At 37.7% G+C, this 20,664-nt stretch overlaps 1 protein-coding gene across 1 annotated transcript in view; it reads right to left on the minus strand.

Moving 5' to 3' along the window:
- SYNE1 (spectrin repeat containing nuclear envelope protein 1) overlaps window positions 1-20,664 on the minus strand; it is a 354,964-nt gene that overhangs the window by 298,031 nt on the left and 36,269 nt on the right. Inside the window, exon 3 of the mRNA XM_070733725.1 lies at window positions 2,901-2,962. Coding sequence (XP_070589826.1) covers window positions 2,901-2,962 — 62 coding nt within the window. The remainder of the gene's footprint in view (window positions 1-2,900; window positions 2,963-20,664) is intronic.

Consider the following 20,664-nt stretch of genomic DNA (forward strand, 5'->3'; position numbering starts at 1 on the left):
TTCTATGGAATGTCTCCAGATAAGGAGAGGACTGGATATTACCCACGTGCTCTTCAAAAGGAGATTACAAGACAATGATCCCCCATAGATTTGAATGCACTCTATAAATGAACAAGTTTGAATGAATAGTGTTCCTAGAGATATTTAAAGAATAGGTTCAAAGTTTAGCAGTTCCAATGTCAGCAACGCTATCTGTTTCTATGGATAGATTATGTCCACAATACATTAATTAAGGAATGACAAATGTGAATGTAGATTAGAAATATTAGAAGCAGAAATGCCGAATAAGAAGAAACATGGATTATAAGACAAAGAAGGCAGTTAAAGCCAAGAAAATGATCTGGGTAGGGACGTTTTATTGGATATACAAAAGAAAATGGTTAAAGTTTGAAGATTTAGTGAAAATACAAATGATAAGCCAAGTGAACAACCAGGACAATAATTTGTATTGAATTTACAAAAGAGATTGATACCTCAAAGTAATTTTTGGAATGGAAAATATAAAAACATAAGAGAGAGAAAAATCTCTGATAGCATTAGAATGAATTAAAGATCAAGGTTGTTAGAAGTAAAAGGAAGGAAAATAAAATTTGGTTATTTGACCAAGATTAAAATAAGAAAAGTTTCTATAAAGTTCTGAGAAATCTTTTCAGACTTTTTTTTTTGCCAACTCTAGGACTGAAAAGTTGATGATTTGTGGACTTGCATAGAGATAAAGGACAGGCCTGTTTAAATGGATTCCCAATAGTTTGAGTTGTTAAGTATTTTTGATGGGTTGCCACTGTAATTTTTTTTGCTGCTTTTTAATGGGTGGGGTATATGCCGAAGGTCATAGTGAGTTGGGTGGCATTTTGTGTGTGTGTGTGTGTGTGTGTGTGTGTGTGTGTGTGTGTGATAAAGAAATAAAATAATTGGACAGACAAGACAGATAAGAATTCTTATCCCATGGTTCCATGGGATAAATTAATCAGACAGTTCCAATTTTCTGAAGATAATATGAAATTAGCACTATGCATATACACCAGCCAGCAATTCCCCTTCCACACATAGTGTGTCACTTTTAGCAATAGCACTATCATTTAGACTTATATACCACTTCATAGTGCTTTACAGCCATGGTTGGGCCCAGATGGGGGGAATGCAGTGGAGTAGTGAAAATGGAGTTCCCAATTTGCAGTAAAAGATGTTGAAAGAAAATGCAGCGTATCCTGCATAAGTCACACCCATAGTGTGGTAGTAAAAAAATTGGTAGCCCTTCACTGTTTACAGCCCTCTCTAAGCAGTTTACAGAGTCAGCGTATTGCCCTCAACAATCTGGGTCCTCATTTTACCAATCCTAGAAGGAGGGAAGTCTCAATCTACCTTGAACCCCATCAAGATTAAACTCCAGACTGTGGGCAGAGTTAGCCTGCAGTATTGGATTCTAACCATTGTGCCATCATGTCTCTTGTTTCAGGGCTATTTCTCCCAAATTTGCTCCAGAAGATTGGAAAATTATCCAGAGCCATTTTTAAGTGGAAAAAATTCCTCATATGTGTCCTGTCGGGCTCTCTGGTACACTCCTCCCAAAAATTCACAGGTACAAATTTCAGACACACACACGTTTGAAAATTCAAAACAATGTTCTTTATAATGAAAATTCACTTAAACTAAGCCCTCTTTTGGTATAGCAAAGAGCGCTCGTCTCCAAACAACATGGTAATTTGTACAAGTCCCTTATCAGTTCTGTGATACTTAGCTTGCAGCTGTGAGGCAATTCACAGTCCTTTTTTCACAAAGTGAAACACACTTTGCTCTGGTTTAGTTTCAAAGTGGGGAAAAATCAGCACACAAAAGGTCAAAGTCAGTAAAGCAGTCATGAAACACAATGATCAGATAATCCTCCACAATGGCCAAACCCACAGGCTGTTATTTATAGCAGCCTCACTAATTACCACAGCCCCCACCCAACCACAGGTGGCCTCATTTTCTTTGATAATAATCTCTCAGTTGTTGTTGCCTATGCATTGCTCTCCGCATGCGTGGCTGTATCATTAACTCTTGTTCTGAATCCAAGGAGGAGCTAGATAATTGATCTCCTTCTGAGCTGTCTGCCACACTCTCCTCCTTCCTGTCACTCATGTCTTCTTGGTCAGAGGAGCCTTCATCAGCAGATTCCACCAGGGGGGGGCAAAATAGGTCTGCAGCATGTGGATGTCTCCCCCACATCCACAGTCCTTGGGGCAGGACCTGGGCCAGAGCTAACCACAACAATATGTAGGCTTCATTCACTAAACTTCCAATGGCACACCTCTAAAAAGTGGTATGCTGGTTTCACTAATGATATTTGTTCTTAAAAGATGAGAGAGGGAATGTGAATGAAATTCCAGAACTTTCTTCCAATCTCTGAGCAGAGACTTCCGATTTCTAAACTGGATTGTGGGGTATTAAAATATCTGTTAGTTTTCTAATACTAAAGGCATAATTTTGTAAACTTTCTTAGAAAAAAAAATATTGTGATGTTCTGAAAATACCAGCTAGAAAAAAACCTGGTATCATTTTGTTTGCGGTTTAAAATCAATATAATTAATAATTCATGAAAACATTTATAATTTTCTAAGATACTTTTAAAAAAGAGAGTAATAGTTTTGAAAGACAAGTATATATAAACTTTCCTTTTCCTTTTTAGTTTCCTGTCCAGCATTATACAGGAAACACATGCTGTAATAATAACAGCTCCCTTTTCACTATACAAATGGAACACTTCAGAATCACTTCAATTGGCAGAACAACATTATCCATTTTATCCACTTTTCCTTTAGAGATAATGCTCTCTTTTTACAAGTGGTAGATCTTGTTTCAAGTCTCCTGATTTACTACTTCAGCATTTTTACTCTATAAAAAGCATAAAGATGTTTTACCTTGGCTAGATGTGTGTTGATCCACTTTGTGAAAGTTCGCTTTTGCACAGATTCTTGTTCATCTTAAAAAGGAAGAAAAAAGTGAAAAATGATAAACTTTCAGATACATTTCTTTATGTCATGAGCTGATCTAGTCAATTTAGCTCTTCTTTATATAGAAGAGTAAGAACAGAGAAAGGTGGCATGTGGCCCTCCATAGTTTTTGATGTCAGTATCACTACAGCTAATCCTCGACTAGTAACCAGTCACTTAACAACAGATTTAACTTACAACAGACTTTCCTAGAGCTACATGCGACCTGTTTGGGTTTTTTAAATTTATAATGGTTGCACACACTACTCTAGAGGCTGCAATGAGAAAGACTGCCCCAACATTCTGTGCCTTGTCAGCTCTATGGCAGCAATTTCTCAAACAGGTGACATTAAAATATGTTAAAGGATTTACTGCAAACCTTTAAGCCAGGGGTGTCAAATTCATGTTGTCATGGTGGCGTCACGTGATGTATTGGGACTTTTTCCCCCTTCGCTAAACTGTGCATGGGTGTGGCGTGTGATGCATCCAACCCATGGCCCGAAGTTTGACAGCCCCGCTTTAAGCAAAATCACAACTGAATTAACTACAGCTGCAAAACATTTTAGTTGGTCCTATGTCAGGCTGAATCATTTATTTTACCTTGCTTTTATTTAAACTGGAAAAAATATAGCTAGGAGATTTAGATCACATACTAAACAAAAACCAAATAAGCTGCAAAACAGTTGTATTTGCTATTTGCTATATAAAAAATACAGTATCAGGTCGTGAATAGAATATTATTCCAGCAAAAACTTGACACTAAAAATTATTAAACTTGAGATCTCAACATCCTGCTCAGATTTAGCTGTCATTCATCAGAAAAGCACTTGCTGAGTTCCTCCTTGTAAGAAATATTGTTCTCATTCACAAGAAGTCCTATTTTGAGTTCCTTAAATAACATTTCCTTGTGTGTGACAATCAGCTTTTTATACATCATTTGATAGCCGCATTCCCTAGGGATGGCTGTTGCTTCAACTTCACTTTGAAGTTAGACAAAGCTTTTAACATCCACAGGGGTTGATGCCAAGCTGGTTTTCCTTGAAAAATTGGGACCTACCACTTTATCCTCAGAATTTTCTTCTCAGGAGAGACAAAATAAAATCTACTTTCCGAAGCAGCTTGTCTAATGTTACTGTCATTTTGATATAATGCCTGGAAGTTTTCCAGCACTTGGGCAATGTTATGCTATCCATATTCAATTAACTACTCGAAGGTCACAACCACAATAAAGTGCATTTGAGGGGAGTATCCATAGTTTCTTTTCTCAGAATATAAATAGATAAAAGAAAATAACACCAGTACAGGGAGCCTGTGATTGGGATTTTGATTAATTAAAACGGTAAACATCAACCATGACCATTTTCATTCATTCACTTCTGCAATTGTCCTCAGTTTTTCCTATCTTAACCTTCTCCATCTCTAGCAAAGTGTTGTAACCAAAACAAAAACTGAAATCACTTGGTTATAATTTTAATAATTAACTCTATATTATACCAAAATTTTCTATGAATCCTACCTCGGATAAACATATAACTGATGCAGGTGTATCCAGCTGGTGGCCTGCAGGCTGAACGCATCATGCACAAGCAGTGATGGGCTACCAAAATTTTTACTGTGGCCGTGGCTTATGCATTTTGTTTCAACATCTTTCAGTGCAAATTGGGTGCTCTGGGGTGGAGCTCCAAATTTTGCTACCGGAACTGTGTTCCTGACCGTTCCCGTAGGAGCCCATCACTGTGCACAAACAACACCCATCCCAGCTCCGTGAATGAGAAAAACCTCACCATCTGTCACGTGATGGCAACATGATGCAGCAAGTTTGATACCCATGATTTAGAGTCATTGCCTTAATGTACAATATCCTAGTGCATTTTCATAGTTGACTGTGGATGTTGGTTTGGGAGAATTCTCACGTTCTCAGAGACCGGTTTTACTGCCAACAGCTTCGTACAGTGAAGATTCTGTGTCAAGGGCAGACTCTGGGAGTGAAGCAGAATCGGATGGTGCAGGCAGCCCATTAGCTAATGACCCCATTAGTGAGTCATCATCAGAATCAGAGGAAGATTAATAGATGCTCGCAGGCGCAGGTTTATGACAAGAAGGGAACAACTGTGCAAGTATTATAAATGATAAGGGAGAACACCTGTGGCTGGGGCAATTAGGCTAATGGGGCTGCTGATAAATTGCCAGCGTCGCTGAGAGTGTGCGTGGGAGATTATCTGTTTGGAGAAGGACGAGTATTGTTTGATTTGGGCTGTTTCAGGATTTACAAAGACTTTTTGGATATTTCACAGTTAAGTACATTTTGTGGACTCTTGAAGGGGGCTGTGACGCCTTCACAGCTGCCTTTATCTGCTCTGTTTTGTTTTTGTTTTTCACAGCATTCAAGGCTTGTAGTTTGTGGGAGAGCACTTTGGCTGTTTTAAAGTGCGTGTGTGCGTACAATACCTTAGTTTTGATAAACTGACTCCCCAATTTATTTTACAACAGCATGTATGTTTGAATTTACATTTCTGACTTAATTGGGGCTCGTAAGGTGAAGCCCAGCATAACAAAAAGTCTAGTAACAAATTAGATGAATTAATTGAACTAGCAGCATACACAAAAAGAAAATCACATTTGTTCCCTGCATCAATTTATGGTAGACAATTATTTGGATGTTGAATAGATACATTAAAACCTCCTTCCAGTCAAGTTTAGCTCCTTATGATTGAGGATAATTCTACAGAGTTTTCATGGCACCAAAACAGAAGTGATATATTTATTTCTGGTATGTTGTTAATGTGGTATTTCTTAATTGTCTGCCACCTAATTAAATAGGTCTACTCTTGCTTAGATTTCTGAGGTTCATGAAAGCCAACTGCAATGTCCATGAGTAAAACTGTATGCTATTAAACCTGGAGAACTTCTATTACAGTTACTGGTAGTACTCAACTTATAACAGTAATTGAGCCCAGAATTATGGTCGTAATGCATCACAATCATTAAGTAGGTCATCATATTATGACCCAATGTTATGACCTTTTTTGCAGTGGCTGTTAAATCAATCAATTTTACCTAATAGGCGTTTTGTGCCAGAAACTGGAAATAAATGCCAGAAACCTGGCGAAAACCATCAGAAATTGCAACTCTGTGACCATAGGCTGCTGCAAATGGCCAAACAGAAGAGCTGGTTTGAAAAGTGCCCAAAATGTGAGCATGTGATGTGTGTGTGGCCAAGATAACTTCAAAATGGGTCATAAGTAGCTTGTTGTAACTTTGAATGATCGCTAAGCAACTGGTCATACGTCAGTAATTATCTGTATAACACAGAGAGACTACTATCATGCATCTTTCTATTTTAGACCACAAAGAAAAACAAACAAACAAACAAAAGGCCCAGACTACTTTTTTTCTGAACACACTGTCTTCGTTTCATTGACTTTGGTACTTTGAAAACTGTCCTATAAACAGACTCTAAATCAGACAGAGGATTTTTACCAAGGAAACCAAAGAAATTCCTTTTGGGTGTTGCCATGACAATAAGTGTCTCTATCATTGTTTTCATTCTTGGCTTTTCAGCAAAGGGAGCAAGTTGCACAAGTTTTTCTTTCATGACTAATAACATTGCATCCATAACCTGTTCAATTGATAATGATCTCGATATAACTGGGTACTGAAATCTGCAGGTAAGAATTTAAAAACATAGTTCTTGCCTTGAATTCATAGCAGACCTTAATGCTGCAGAGGAAAATAACAAACCAATGAAAGAGAACCTAGTAAATGACAATGACAAAACTGAAAAACAAGTACAGAAAAAAATCCTGTTTATATTTTATAATATTTCTTGGATGCTTGGCTGCCTAGCTAGAGGTATAACAAGTAGGAAGAGGGAGATTATGATCCCGCTATATAGAGTGCTGGTGAGACCACATTTGGAATACTGTGTTCAGTTCTGGAGACCTCACCTACAAAAAGATATTGACAAAATTGAACGGGTCCAAAGACGGGCTACAAGAATGGTGGAAGGTCTTAAGCATAAAATGTATCAGGAAAGACTTAATGAACTCAATCTGTATAGTCTGGAGGACAGAAGGAAAAGGGGGGACATGATCGAAACATTTAAATATGTTAAAGGGTTAAATAAGGTCCAGGGGGGAAGTGTTTTTAATAGGAAAGTGAACACAAGAACAAGGGGACACAATCTGAAGTTAGTTGGGGGAAAGATCAAAAGCAACATGAGAAAATATTATTTTACTGAAAGAGTAGTAGATCCTTGGAACAAACTTCCAGCAGACGTGGTAGATAAATCCACAGTAACTGAATTTAAACATGCCTGGGATAAACATATATCCATCCTAAGATAAAATACAGAAAATAGTATAAGGGCAGACTAGATGAGGTCTTTTTCTGCCGTCAGTCTTCTATGTTTCTATGTTTCAAATAAATTTAACAAATACCTTATATTTTAGGATTGGAATATCTAATATTAAGACCATATGCACCAAAGACAAATTCCTTGTGCGTCTGTTCTATTGTAAAGTATTCTATTAAAATAATCACAAATACTTTACATACTGTATATAATGTCACACAGAATCAAGGCTTAATATGGAAAATAATGATTGAACAAATAACTCATGTTCCGAGAACCTTACACCATTACTTTCATAAGAAAAATAATGTCCTTAATTTTTTAAAACCCAATTGTAGTCCAATACTTTTGCTTAATATATGAGAGTGGAATGGCTAAAAGGCATGGAATTAAAGCTAAACTTCAGCTGGTCCAGAATGCAATATGAGCCACTCCATGGTATATCCATATAACACTGCAGCCATGGGAGCTGTACTGAGCATGGTGCTAGTGTGTCCTACATGGCATGAAGCCAGTGACTTGCAGGAACACCTATCCTCAATGGCTTATAATTTATAATTTATTTATTAATTCGATTTCTAGACCGCCTTTCTCCTGGTTCCTGCCCATCCCAACAGTTTCGGCAGAATGGGCATGCTCTAGCCCCATTGGTGAAACAGACACTTGGTGGATCCTCAGAAGCATCTCTATTGTGTGGAATAGCCTCGGTCTCTCTAGCAGGCCCATCTCTGCTTGCCTTTTAGAAGACCACAAAGATACGGATCCTGCTCCAGACAAGAATTGTGAACCAAGATATCAATGGACTTAATGTATGTCTGGAGTGTGCACATCAGTTACGGGACCTCAGTGTATTTTTTTCCTGCTGCAGGGGTGTCAAACTGGCTACATCATGTGCAGGCCACACCCATCCTATCTCTGCGAATGGGGAAAACATCGTGAAACATCAGATGATGAAAAAGTGACATGACGAGTTTGACACCCATACTGTAAAGCAGTGGTCCCTAAACTATGGCCCACGGCCACATGCGGTCCACTGAGGCCATTTATCTGGCCCGCCAGTGAGTGACAAGAGCACAGGGAAAAGAGAGAGAGAAAGAAAGAAAAGGGAAAGAGAGGGAGGGAAGGAGAAGTGGAGAGGAATGAAGGAAGGAAGGAAAGAAGGAGAAATGGAGGGAACAAGGAAGAAAGGAAGGAAGGAAGAATGAAATGGAGGGACAGAGGAAGGAAGGACTGGTTTTTTGGGGGGGGGTAATTTTTTTAAATTTTTCTCTCAACATACATTCAAACAACACAGTGTACCATCTAATTTTCCATGAATAAAATGTGGTATTTTGTTAGTAATTAATATCAATCATCAAAAAAGTTGCAAAAGGTTTTTTTTCTAATTTTGTCATCCAGTTACATTCATTTTCTTTTAATTAAATTCCCTCCTTAATGTTCCTTCAAAAAGTGCAACACCAATTATATTTCTAACTTATTAACCATTATGCCAAAGTGCTTCCTTCTTTCTTTATACATTTTTCATAAGCCAAGAAAACCTTGTATAGCCAATCAGATGTTAACAAAAGAAAATTAAAAACAAAACATAAACATATATGAATTTCAGATCTTCTCCCCCCTCTAAATAGTACGTTCCCATTTTGTTTTTTACTTTAAAACAAGGTATGTGCAGTGTGCATAGGGATTTTTAAATTGATAGGGTTTTTAGTTTTTTCTTAATAGTAGATTTGTGCCTGTACAATATTGTTTTATCGCTTGTTGTGAGCCGCCCCGAGTCTTCGGAGAGGGGCGGCATACAAATCTAATAAATTATTATTATTATTATTATTATTATTATTATTATTATTTGTTTATAGTTTTTTTTAATAGTCCGGCCCTCCAACAGTCCGAGGGACAGTGAACTGGCCCCCCTGTGTAAAAAGTTTGGGGACCCCTGCTGTAAAGGGCTGTGACTTTGATCCTGGTTTTATCTTTGTTATTTGCCTGGGTGCTCTGGTCAAATAGCAACCAAATAAATATGCTAAATTTAAAAAAAAACTCTGCCGAGTCAGTGTTGATTTCTCACAATCCTTGGACGAATCCCTGTAGATTTTGTCCTTGCCTTATTCCTATGGCTGAGGAAATAATGGTTCAAAGTCACCCAGCTGGCTTCTTGCCAAAGTAAGACAAAAACCTATGGCTCCCAGTTCTCAGCTCAGTGCCTTTATCACAAGACCAATCTGGCTCTTATATATAGCATATTGATGGCATTTTTATTGAGCTGTACAGAATGTGGTTTTCCCAAGAACTATTCAAGATAAAATTGTAAGGCGGTGAAGCACTAGTAAGGTAACCTAAATCAGTACCCGCTACATACATGAATATGATACTCATGCTGCTTTCACTCAGTGATTACTCTGGATATCTTCCAGCTTTGTGAAAATGAAACTTACTATGTAATACAGTGATCCCTCAAGTTTCGCGACCTCGATGTTCGCTAAACGCTATATCGCGAGTTTTCAACCCGGAAGTAAACAACACCATCTGCGCATGCGTGGCCTTTTTTTTCTATGGCCACGCATGCGTAGATGGTGGAGTTTCCCCACCGGGCTGAGCGGCTTCCCCTGGGTCTTCCCCCTCTTGCCCCGGTAAGTGGCGCGAGCAAAGGCGTGGGCGCGCGCGCGGGGCCCGCTTCCCAGCTGGGAAGCAACAACACGAACCGGGTGGGTGGGGGAAGCCCCGGCGGCGCGCGCGCGAGGCCCGCTTCCCAGCTGGGAAGCAACAACACGAACCGGGTGGGTGGGGGAAGCCCCGGCGGCGCGCGCGCGAGGCCCGCTTCCCAGCTGGGAAGCAACAACACGAACCGGGTGGGTGGGGGAAGCCCCAGCGGCGCGCGCGCGAGGCCCGCTTCCCAGCTGGGAAGCAACAACACGAACCGGGTGGGTGGGGGAAGCCCCGGCGGCGCGCGCGCGAGGCCCGCTTCCCAGCTGGGAAGCAACAACACGAACCGGGTGGGTGGGGGAAGCCCCAGCGGCGCGCGCGCGAGGCCCGCTTCCCAGCTGGGAAGCAACAACACGAACCGGGTGGGTGGGGGAAGCCCCGGCGGCGCGCGCGCGAGGCCCGCTTCCCAGCTGGGAAGCAACAACACGAACCGGGTGGGTGGGGGAAGCCCCGGCGGCGCGCGCGCGAGGCCCGCTTCCCAGCTGGGAAGCAACAACACGAACCGGGTGGGTGGGGGAAGCCCCGGCGGCGCGCGCGCGGATAAGCGGCAGCAGCGAGGCGGCGGGGAAACCCCAATCTTCGGCTCCTCGCTGCTGCGGTGGAAGTAAAAACACCATCTGCGCATGCGCAGATGGTGTTTTTACTTCCGCACCGCTACTTCGCGAAAAATCGATCATCGCGAGGGGTCCTGGAACGGAACCCTCGCGATGATCGAGGGACCACTGTACATTCACACAGCATAATAAAAGAAATTGAGAAATGCAACGGACAATTTAGGTGTGTATTTTGAATTCCAATGTATAAACTCCAAGGTGACTAAAGTAAATTTATTCTAGAAAACAATTAAATTTCCCTCCTTTTCTAACAATACAATTAGGATTCTACTGCACAATGCTATATTTACTGAAGTTATATTCTGGTAATAGTTTAGTATGTATAAACATTGTTAACTATTAATCAGAAATGAGTGGGTATAAAAATATTTAAAATGAACAATCGACTTTCCTATTATTGAGAACTAGGGCAATCAGCGATTAGTACCCATTGATAAAATCAAATAAACAAAGGAGTCCATTTATTTTGTCTAGGAAGAATATGAAAGTATTTTCAACATCAGAATTTGAAGGTATGTGGAAGAAGTCACACAATACCAAAAAGATGTTTTATGTTCCACATTTTATCCTGAATATGAACTTTTGCTTTATTATGCACACTCTTCTATCTAGATCTTCTGTATGCACAAGCATCAATAGAAGATAATATTTTTAATTCAGGGTTGGAGTCCCTGAATTAAATTGATTTTCTCTGAGTGTTGTGGTTTACCTTGCAGATGTTTCATTGAAGGTATTGAAATATGTGCAAGAAATAATAAATAAATAAATAAATAAATAAAAACCAAGCTCAGAGAACACTAAGGATCCCGTGCAAATAAGCCTACATGTACATACAGCAATTGCAATGTCTGTTTGTTTGTTTGGTTGTTTACTTATTTATTAGATTTCTATGCCGCTCTTCTCCTGAGACTTAATTATTTAAATAATTAGCTTATTTCTTGAGTAGGAATGAATCTAGCCCATTATCAACTTCTAGTAAAAAGTATTTTATCTGTTCTATTGTATTTGCTCTATTTATAAGTCATGAATGCATTAAAATTATTTGCAGTACAGATTAATTTTTATTGCAACTGAATCAATGTTTACTTTCTATTTTAAAATGCTATTTTGATAGATTCACAAGTGTCCATTATGCTGTCTAAGCAATAGTCTCCTATTATTTTGAAGCTATTATTCCCAATTATAAATTAATTTGAACATGGAAGTTTGAACAATAACATGGAATATTGTTCTTGGGTGAAAATATCACAATATAGGTTATTTTTACAGAGTTCCACCCTTCACATTATTTTCTGATACTGGTAGTCCTTGACTTACGAATTTCATTTAGTGACCATTTGAAGTCACAGCAGCACTTAAAAATTGATTTATGACAATTTTCACACAACCATTGCAGCACTCTTATAGTCACATGATCAAAATTCAGAAACTTGGCAAATGACTCTTACTTACAACAGTTGTAAAGTCCTGGGTAATGTGATCACCTTTTGCAATCTTCTAACATGCAAAGTTAATGAGGAAGCCATGCTACTAATTCAACTGCAATAATTCATTTCACAACTGTGGCAAGAAAGGTCATAAAATGGAGCATTATTCACTTAACTGTCTTGCTTAGCAACATACATTTTTGGCTCAGTTGTGGTCCCAAGTCAAGGTCTATCTTTACTGGAGTATATAGATTATACAGCATTAAAACCATGCTGACTTCAATAATATGGAGTTCTAGGCTAAATAGTTTATGTATAAATGCATAAAAAGCATTTATACATAACTTCACCATAGCTTTATACATATTCTTCACCATAGCTCTGATACAATGCTTATATATTTTATATAACTTATATGAATTGATAAATAGTCTGTTTCAAAATAGCAATGGTGATTCACAAAAGGCAGAATGATTTTATACCATTTCCTGTGTTGTTGAAAACAAAACCAGTCAAACCACAACTCACAGTCAGGATATAGTTGTTGCCCATTTTCACAGACCAGCAAAAGATACAAAGATTTGCAGCACATGGTACATTTTAATAATAGCAAACATGTATTTCTACTTTAGCTTCCTTATACTACTTATTTTACTTACCCCTCAAACTACAGAGGGCTAAAGAGTTTTGACAATCAAGACATAAACCATATCATGAAACATGAATGAACACTTCAAAGAAACTGCATTCCAAGAAAAACTGAACTGAATTTTTAAAACCTGGGAACAATAATTATCAAATAATTTTAAAGAAATATTTCAGTGCTGTAGTATATTTAAAATATTTAAAATAAACACAATAGTCATGAGACTCTATTTACTTTTTTATTTATGTATTACATTTCTATGCTGACCAGCTCATCAAAGTGATTCTGATGGGTATAGTTCTGTTCCCCTTATCATTCTTCATAATTATTTGCAATTTTAAAAAAATTAAGAAAATATTTTCTCCATAGAGAGTATTAAGCTATACATAACATAGGGTCACAACTATGAAAAAGAGAAATAGAATAGAATTCTTTATTGTCTAAGTGTGATTTGACACACAAGGAATTTGTTTTTCGGGCATATGCTCCCAGTGTACATAAAAGAAGATACATTTGTCAAGAATCATGTGGTATAACACACTTAATGATTTTCCTAGGGCAGTGATGGCAAACCTATGGCATGGGTGCTACAGGTGGCACGCGGAGCCCTATCTGCTGAAACGCAAGCCGTTGTCCTAGCTCAGCTCCAACATGCATGGAACTCTGGAACCAGCTCCCCCATGAGATTAGAACTGCCCCCACCCTACTTGCCTTTCGTAAACTCCTTAAAACCCACCTCTGCCATCAGGCATGGGGGAACTGAGATAACTTCCCCAGGCTTATATTGTTTATGTATGGTATCTTGTGTGCATGTTTTTTAAAAATTATGGGTTTTTAGTTTTAATTATTAGATTTGTATTGTACATTGGGTTTTTTTATTACTGTTGTGAGCCTCCCCGAGTCTACGGAGAAGGGCGGCATACAAATTTAATAAATAAATAATAAAATAAATGTGTGTGCTGGCCAGCTGATTTTTGGCTCGCACAGAGGCTCTTGGGAGGATGTTTTTGGCTTCCAGAGAGCCTCCACAGGGATGGGCATTTTTTACCTTCTCCCGGCTCCAGGGTAGCCTTTGGAGCCTGGGAAGGGCAAAACATGAGCCTATTGGCCCCACCAGAAGTTAGAAGGCTGTTCCTGATCTCCAGAGGGCCTACGCTGTTTTCGCCCTCCCCAGGCATTGAATTATAGGTATGGGAAATCGCGCGTGTGCGATAGCATGCACGCACACTCTTTCAGCACCCGAGAAAAAGAAGGTTCGCCATCCACTGTACTAGGGCAATCAGAAAATAATATTAATCTAAATCATAAAGATACAAGCAACAAGTTACAATCATAGTCATAAGTGAGAAGAGATGGGTGATAGGAACAATGAAAAGACTAATAGTAATATTAATGCAGTCTTAGTGAATAGTTTGACAGTGGTGACAGAATTATTTGTTTAGCAGAGTGATGGTGTTTGGGGGAAAATAAATTGTTTCAGCTATTACCCTCAAAATGATGCCATAGAGCACTGCACACCAAGACATTTACTGTAGACACAACAGGTTGCTGTGTCTACAGTAAATGTCTTGGTGTGCAGTGCTCAGTGGCATCATTTTGAGGTTAATAGTTGAAACAATGTATGTCTAGGGCTCAGTATATATTGTATCTTATTATATTACTTAGTATATTGTAAATATACTGTATCTTCATATTATTTTGTAATATTTCCAGTCACCATCTATGAACGCAGTAAGCTAGAATATATTGTACTGTTTGAAAGCATCTATAACAGAGGTCCTCAAACGTGGCAACTTTAAAACTTGGGAGTTGAAGTCGACAAGTCTTAAAGTTGCCATATTTATAATACGACAGACATCAGCCTCACATTTTAAGCATTAATGTTAAGCAAACTGCAAGTATAGCTTGTTAAATAAGCCACATAATACATATAATACACCAGCCAATGTGAATCATACACATTGATTAATACAATCTGCAAAATACCAGATAAACATTATCCTTTTTATTATAAAACCACAGGAAGGTACTTCATCTTAAACCAGACCATTGCGCCATCTAAATCAGTCAGGTTTCTCTGTAACAGCAACAGTTTTCAATATTAGATGACATGCACATTTGCCAATATGGTATCTTCCAGATGTCTAGGCTTTCCATTCCTGTTAATTCCCAGCTACCATCCTTTGATTTATAACCATTTTGGGATTTTTGAAGGTTAAAGTCAAATATAACCTGGACGACACAAAATATGGGAAATTGGAAATTGGACTTAATTTTTAAGAGACAAGAAAGGCATTTTGAATATTGAAATGAAACAAGAAATTAATAGCAAGCAATGTTAAAGTTACAAATTTTCTAATTTCTGAACAATTTTCAAAGGTGATAGCAGCCTAAAAAGACATTTCCCTGTTTACATTATATGTAACAAAAGCGTAGATTACAATGGCTGCATATTTTTAACAAGTAAGGGTCACAAGATACATGTCAATCAAACTTTTGAAAGACATGCATGGTATTTATAAATATTTTATCATTCACCAATAGAACCAAACCCATCCGCATGCTCAGTTACTAAATTCTTCAGCGGGGGTGGGGGTGTCACAAAAGATGCTCTCAACATGAATAAAAGCAATGATAGGCTTGGCTCCATTATTTGATTTTGGCCAGTCAGCCTAGTGTATATTTGGTCAACTTGATTATTCCCATAGTGGTAAGAATTCTGATAAAAACTGTAATGGTTATGCATATGAAAATTCACATGAAGAATGGATGAGTTGAAACATCTGCATATATACGTAGGGAACAGCAGAGCAGTTAGCATTCTTGACTTCTGGACCAGAGAAAACTGAGAATTATTATTTAAATTAGCTAAGGTAGGATGTATCCCTTGTAAAGATGCTGTCGCTGCCTGCCATGCTAATGTGATGCCAAATTTGCTATGTGGTAGAGCTGCATCTATTCACTGTTCAAGTGTCAGTCATGTTCATTTGTGTGTTTAATTTTACAAAGTCATAACCTATCCAGTATTTTCTCAACAAAATTGAACTTCATAGTGCTGTCTGGAATATCATTTGTGAAACAGTTAGGATCCTGATTTTCCTAACAACTACCGTACACCTTTTCACTTCTCAGTCGTAAAATATTTTCTGAATATACAGTGTATTAGTTATTTGAAGACAAGCTGTTCCTTCAGTATTTAGCTAATGTGGGAAAGTACTCTTTCTTATTGTCACTGTTAGAAAAGCAAACAGCGTTTCATAAACAAACATGCCCAAACATGTCTTCCTGGACATAATACCATGGTAGGCAGAGCACAGATATTTTATTCTTCTATTGTATAGCTTTCAGTACTTTAGAGCTTTGTTAGCACTCCATGTATAATTTCTTATCAGCATTGATTTATTTGCCATAAAGAATATGATGGATTGAATCTTTCATAGTAGAATACTTTCCTAGATAATACAGTGCCATTTCATCAAATTTAAAGTATCTGACCCTCTGTATGTAAAAGTAGATGGAACTGGGATAAAGGGGAAGTAAAAGAAATGGCACTGGGTATTATGAGAGGTACTTATTCTAAAAATGTAAAATATTTAAGCTTGCATATTACAACAGCTGCAAGGATTGTATTTGCACAGAACAGGAAAAATCCGCAAATACCTAAAGACAATGAAATCATCAAGAAAATATACAACTGTGCAGAGATGGACAGATTGACAATGGAGCTTAATAATCGAAAAGAATCGGATTATTATGAAACCTGGACAAAATGGTACCAATGGACAAAAAAAAAAGAAACTTTAAAGAAGCATTGAAATAAAATATTAAGAAATTCAAAAGCAACTAAAAGACAATATTCATAGGAATGTATATATGATGTAGATTCATCTGTAAATATGATCATGTACATTTTTAAAAAATGGAAAAACTTAATAAATATATATATTTTTAAAAAGAAATATATTAAGCATGATACACTTGTTATTGGCTAACCATTTGAGTAGTTCTATAAAATATAATGTGAGATAAAAATCAAATCAGTCAAGATATAATGAAACAGCCACCATGGAAATAACAAGTTTAATGCTCAAATAAATGTCTTTCTAGTAGGTAAGTATGCTTTTAGCCCAATGGAAGCTTTATTCACTGTTCACCCCACAAGCAAATAGTGGGGAGGGATGAATTTAGTTCAAATTGGGATTCCAGTAATATAGACAGAAGAGATTAAAGTTTCTTAATCCACATGTTGAAGCAATTTGGACTGAACGCATGATGAATAGAGTAGGCTTTTTAAAAAAAACCTGCTGATTGTACAAATGTGCAGTGATGGCTTAAAAAGCCAACACAATCTTAAACTGCATAAACAGAGGAATACACTCCAAGATAAGGATGGTGCTAATACCACTCTATAATGCCGTAGTTAGACCACACCCAGAGTACTGCATTCAGTTTTGGTCACCACACTACAAAAGAGACATTGATACTCTAGAAAAAGTGCAGAAGAGAGCAACCAGAACGATAAAGGGACTAGAAACTAAAACATATGAGGAAAGGTTGCAGGAATTGGCATGGATAGTGTAGCAAAGAGGAAGTCGGGGGTGACATGATAGTAATCTACAAATACTTGAGAGACTGCCACAGGGAGGAGGGGAACACATTATTTTCCAAAGCACCAGAGTGCCAAACAAGGAGCAATAGTTGGAAACTGTCCAAGGAGAGATTCAACCTGGAAATAAGGAGGAACTTTCTGACTGTGAGAGCAATCACCCGGTGGAACGGCTTGCCTGCAGAAGCGGTGAACAAACCAACACTAGTGACCTTCAGGAAAAGACTGGAGTCTGGACTCAATTGGACTAGTGTGATGTAGGGTCTCCTGCATTAGCAGGGGTTGGACTAGATGACCTGCATGGTCCCTTTCAACTCAAACAAACAAACAAACAAATAAACAAACAAATTAATTAATTAATAAATCAGCCTTCCAATTGGGAGGAGGGGGGCATGACAAACAGGAAGGAGGATTATCCTATCCAGATTATAAAATGATTTCTATCCCCAGTAAGAATCATATGAATATAAAATAATATTAGGCATATTTATTCATCACAGTATTACCATGGAAAAAAGTCGCGTGTAATTAAATTACTTCTTCCAGAGCACGGGTGTCAAACTCAATTTCATTGAGGGACGCATTGGGTTTGGCATGACCAGCTCAACATCACTTGTGTCAGAAGTACCTATGGTGGCCAAGTGCTAAAGCAGGCCTTTCCTCACACCCTCCCTCACTCTCATTATAATCTTTTCTTCTTTTTCCTTCCCTCTTTATTCTCCTCTCTTCTTCTTTCCCTTCTTTCCTTATTTTTCCTTCCTTATTTCTTCCCATCTTTCCTTTTTCTTTCTCTTTCCTCTTTCCCTTTCTCTTTTCCTGTTCCTTCTTGCATGCTCAAATGCAAAAGGGGAAACATTTATCCTTTTGTTTTTAGTTTGTTGGCCTTCCCAAGCTCCATTTTCGCTGGCAGAGGCACAGCAGGCTGGTCCTTTGCTATTTTCAGGATGGCCCCTTGGGCCAGATATAAGCACCTTGATATGATACCCCTGTTTTAGAGTTAAGTATACACTTTCTTACAAAAGGAAATCCTGATAGGGAGAAAAAAGTATGCCTTTTAGGGGAGATAGATAGATAGATAGATAGATAGATAGATAGATAGATAGATAGATAGATAGATAGATAGATAGATAGATAGATAGATAGATAGATAGATAGTACTGATAAATTATTATCTTCAGATACTGCTATTATTCTCTGAAATGGAAATTTAAAAGAGAAAGAATATAATTTCAGAATTTCTTGTTTCTAGCAGTAGGACAAAAACTGATTGTAATCTCAAAAATAAATCATTTCCTGTGGTTTAAACTATATGATTCAATTTGAAACACCTTTTACAAGAAAATTACCCAAAGCTCTTCCTGCCAATGTTTTTGGAACTGTATGAAGATTCAACATGGAGAGTCAGTTCATTTCAGTTCAAAGTGATGTAATCAAATCCCTACATCACACTGATTCACCAAATCAAATCATGCTTTAGTAAATTAATGGGTTAAATTGACTAGATGATTTGATTGAAATACTGCATCAATTTTTGGACAAATTAACATGGATGATTGGCAAAAAATATAAAACTAAAGTACAGTTCTACAGAAGAAAACAAACTTGAGAAGTTTCTAAAATATTAAAAAGACACCAGCGAAGATGAAATTGTAATGTTTACATAATTCTTATGATTGTTTTGAATAGTATTTAGTTTTAGCCTACTTTATGAGAGAATTAAATGTTTTGACAGTATTCCTCCATATGTAATATGACATATTTCTTGGCTACATCAAACTAGTCCACCAAATTGTTTCTTTAATGATGTAAAAAAAATTAGGCTATGCTTATTTCCTTCTTTCTACTTGGTTCTTGCACCATCATTCTTGTCATGTTTGCTGATGCTTACTGAATAAACATCGAACTATATTTGTTGCCAGCTGAACTGAGTGGTACATTTGTTCTTATCTAGATAGAGGATTTACTTAGAGTGTTTTGGGTGCCAACTAGAGTGGAAATTATCTCATAATTTTCAATTTTAAATGACTGAGATCAAATACTAGTGAATCACTGAAAGAAAACTATAAAAGATAAACTGAATCACTAGTTGAGTATTTGAAATCCACATACAGAGAATCCATAAACCATGTTTAACCTAGTTGTACGTCATTGCAATTATCTAATCCACATTGATTTTACTGAAGATACTGTCAAAAGGGCATTACAAAAATTAAACCCATTTCTGTCAATAGGTCCTGATGGAATATGTGCCTACTTTCTAAAAAAGCTTTCCTATGCCATAGCTGAATCTCTAAGCACCATCTATGAAGTATCTTTTAGAATGAGCTCCTTGCCTGTCCTGTGGTCATTAGCAATACAGTGTTCCCTCAATTTTCACGGGTTCAAACTTCGCGAAAAGTCTATACCACGGTTTTTCAAAAATATTAATTAAAAAATACTTCACATTTTCCCCCCTATACCACGGTTTTCCCCGCTCGATGACATCATATGTCGTTGCCAAACTTTCATCTGCCTTTAAGAAATATTTTTTTAATAAACTTTAATAAATAAAAATGGTGAGTAATAATCTAAATGGGAATGGGAAATTGCAATTTAGGGGTTTAAAGTGTTAAGGGAAGGCTTGTGATACTGTTCATAGCCAGAAAATAGTGTATTTACTTCTGCATCTCTACTTCGCGGAAATTTGACTTTCGCGGGCGGTCTCGGAACGCATCCCTGCAAAAATTGAGGGAACATTGTAGTCATACCTCTCTTCAAAAACGATGACCCCGGTCTTATTGAGTATCTCCCTTTGCTGCATCACCTGTAAAATCATGGAAGCCATCATAAACCAATCCATCACTCTCCACTTAGTGACAAATAACCTACTCTCTAATAAGCAATTTGGTTTCAGGTAAAAATTGTCAGTTTTCGGAGAAAGGCAGCATCCAAATCTAATAAATAATAATAATAATAATAGAAACATAGAAACATAGAAGACTGACGGCAGAAAAAGACCCCATGGTCCATCTAGTCTGCCCTTTTACTATTTCCTGTATTTTATCTTACAATGGATATATGTTTATCCCAGGCATGTTTAAATTCGGTTACTGTGGATTTACCAACCACGTCTGCTGGAAGTTTGTTCCAAGGGTACTACTCTTTCAGTAAAATAATACTTTCTCATGTTGCTTTTGATCTTTCCCCCAACTAACTTCAGATTGTGTCCCCTTGTTCTTGTGTTCACTTTCCTGTTAAAAACACTTCCCTCCTGAACCCTATTTAACCCTTTAACATATTTAAATGTTTCGATCATGTCCCCCCTTTTCCTTCTGTCTTCCAGACTATACAGATTGAGTTCATTAA

Source organism: Erythrolamprus reginae, chromosome 1, assembly GCF_031021105.1.
Source record: "Erythrolamprus reginae isolate rEryReg1 chromosome 1, rEryReg1.hap1, whole genome shotgun sequence".
In the NCBI taxonomy this organism is placed as follows: Eukaryota; Metazoa; Chordata; class Lepidosauria; order Squamata; family Dipsadidae; genus Erythrolamprus; species Erythrolamprus reginae.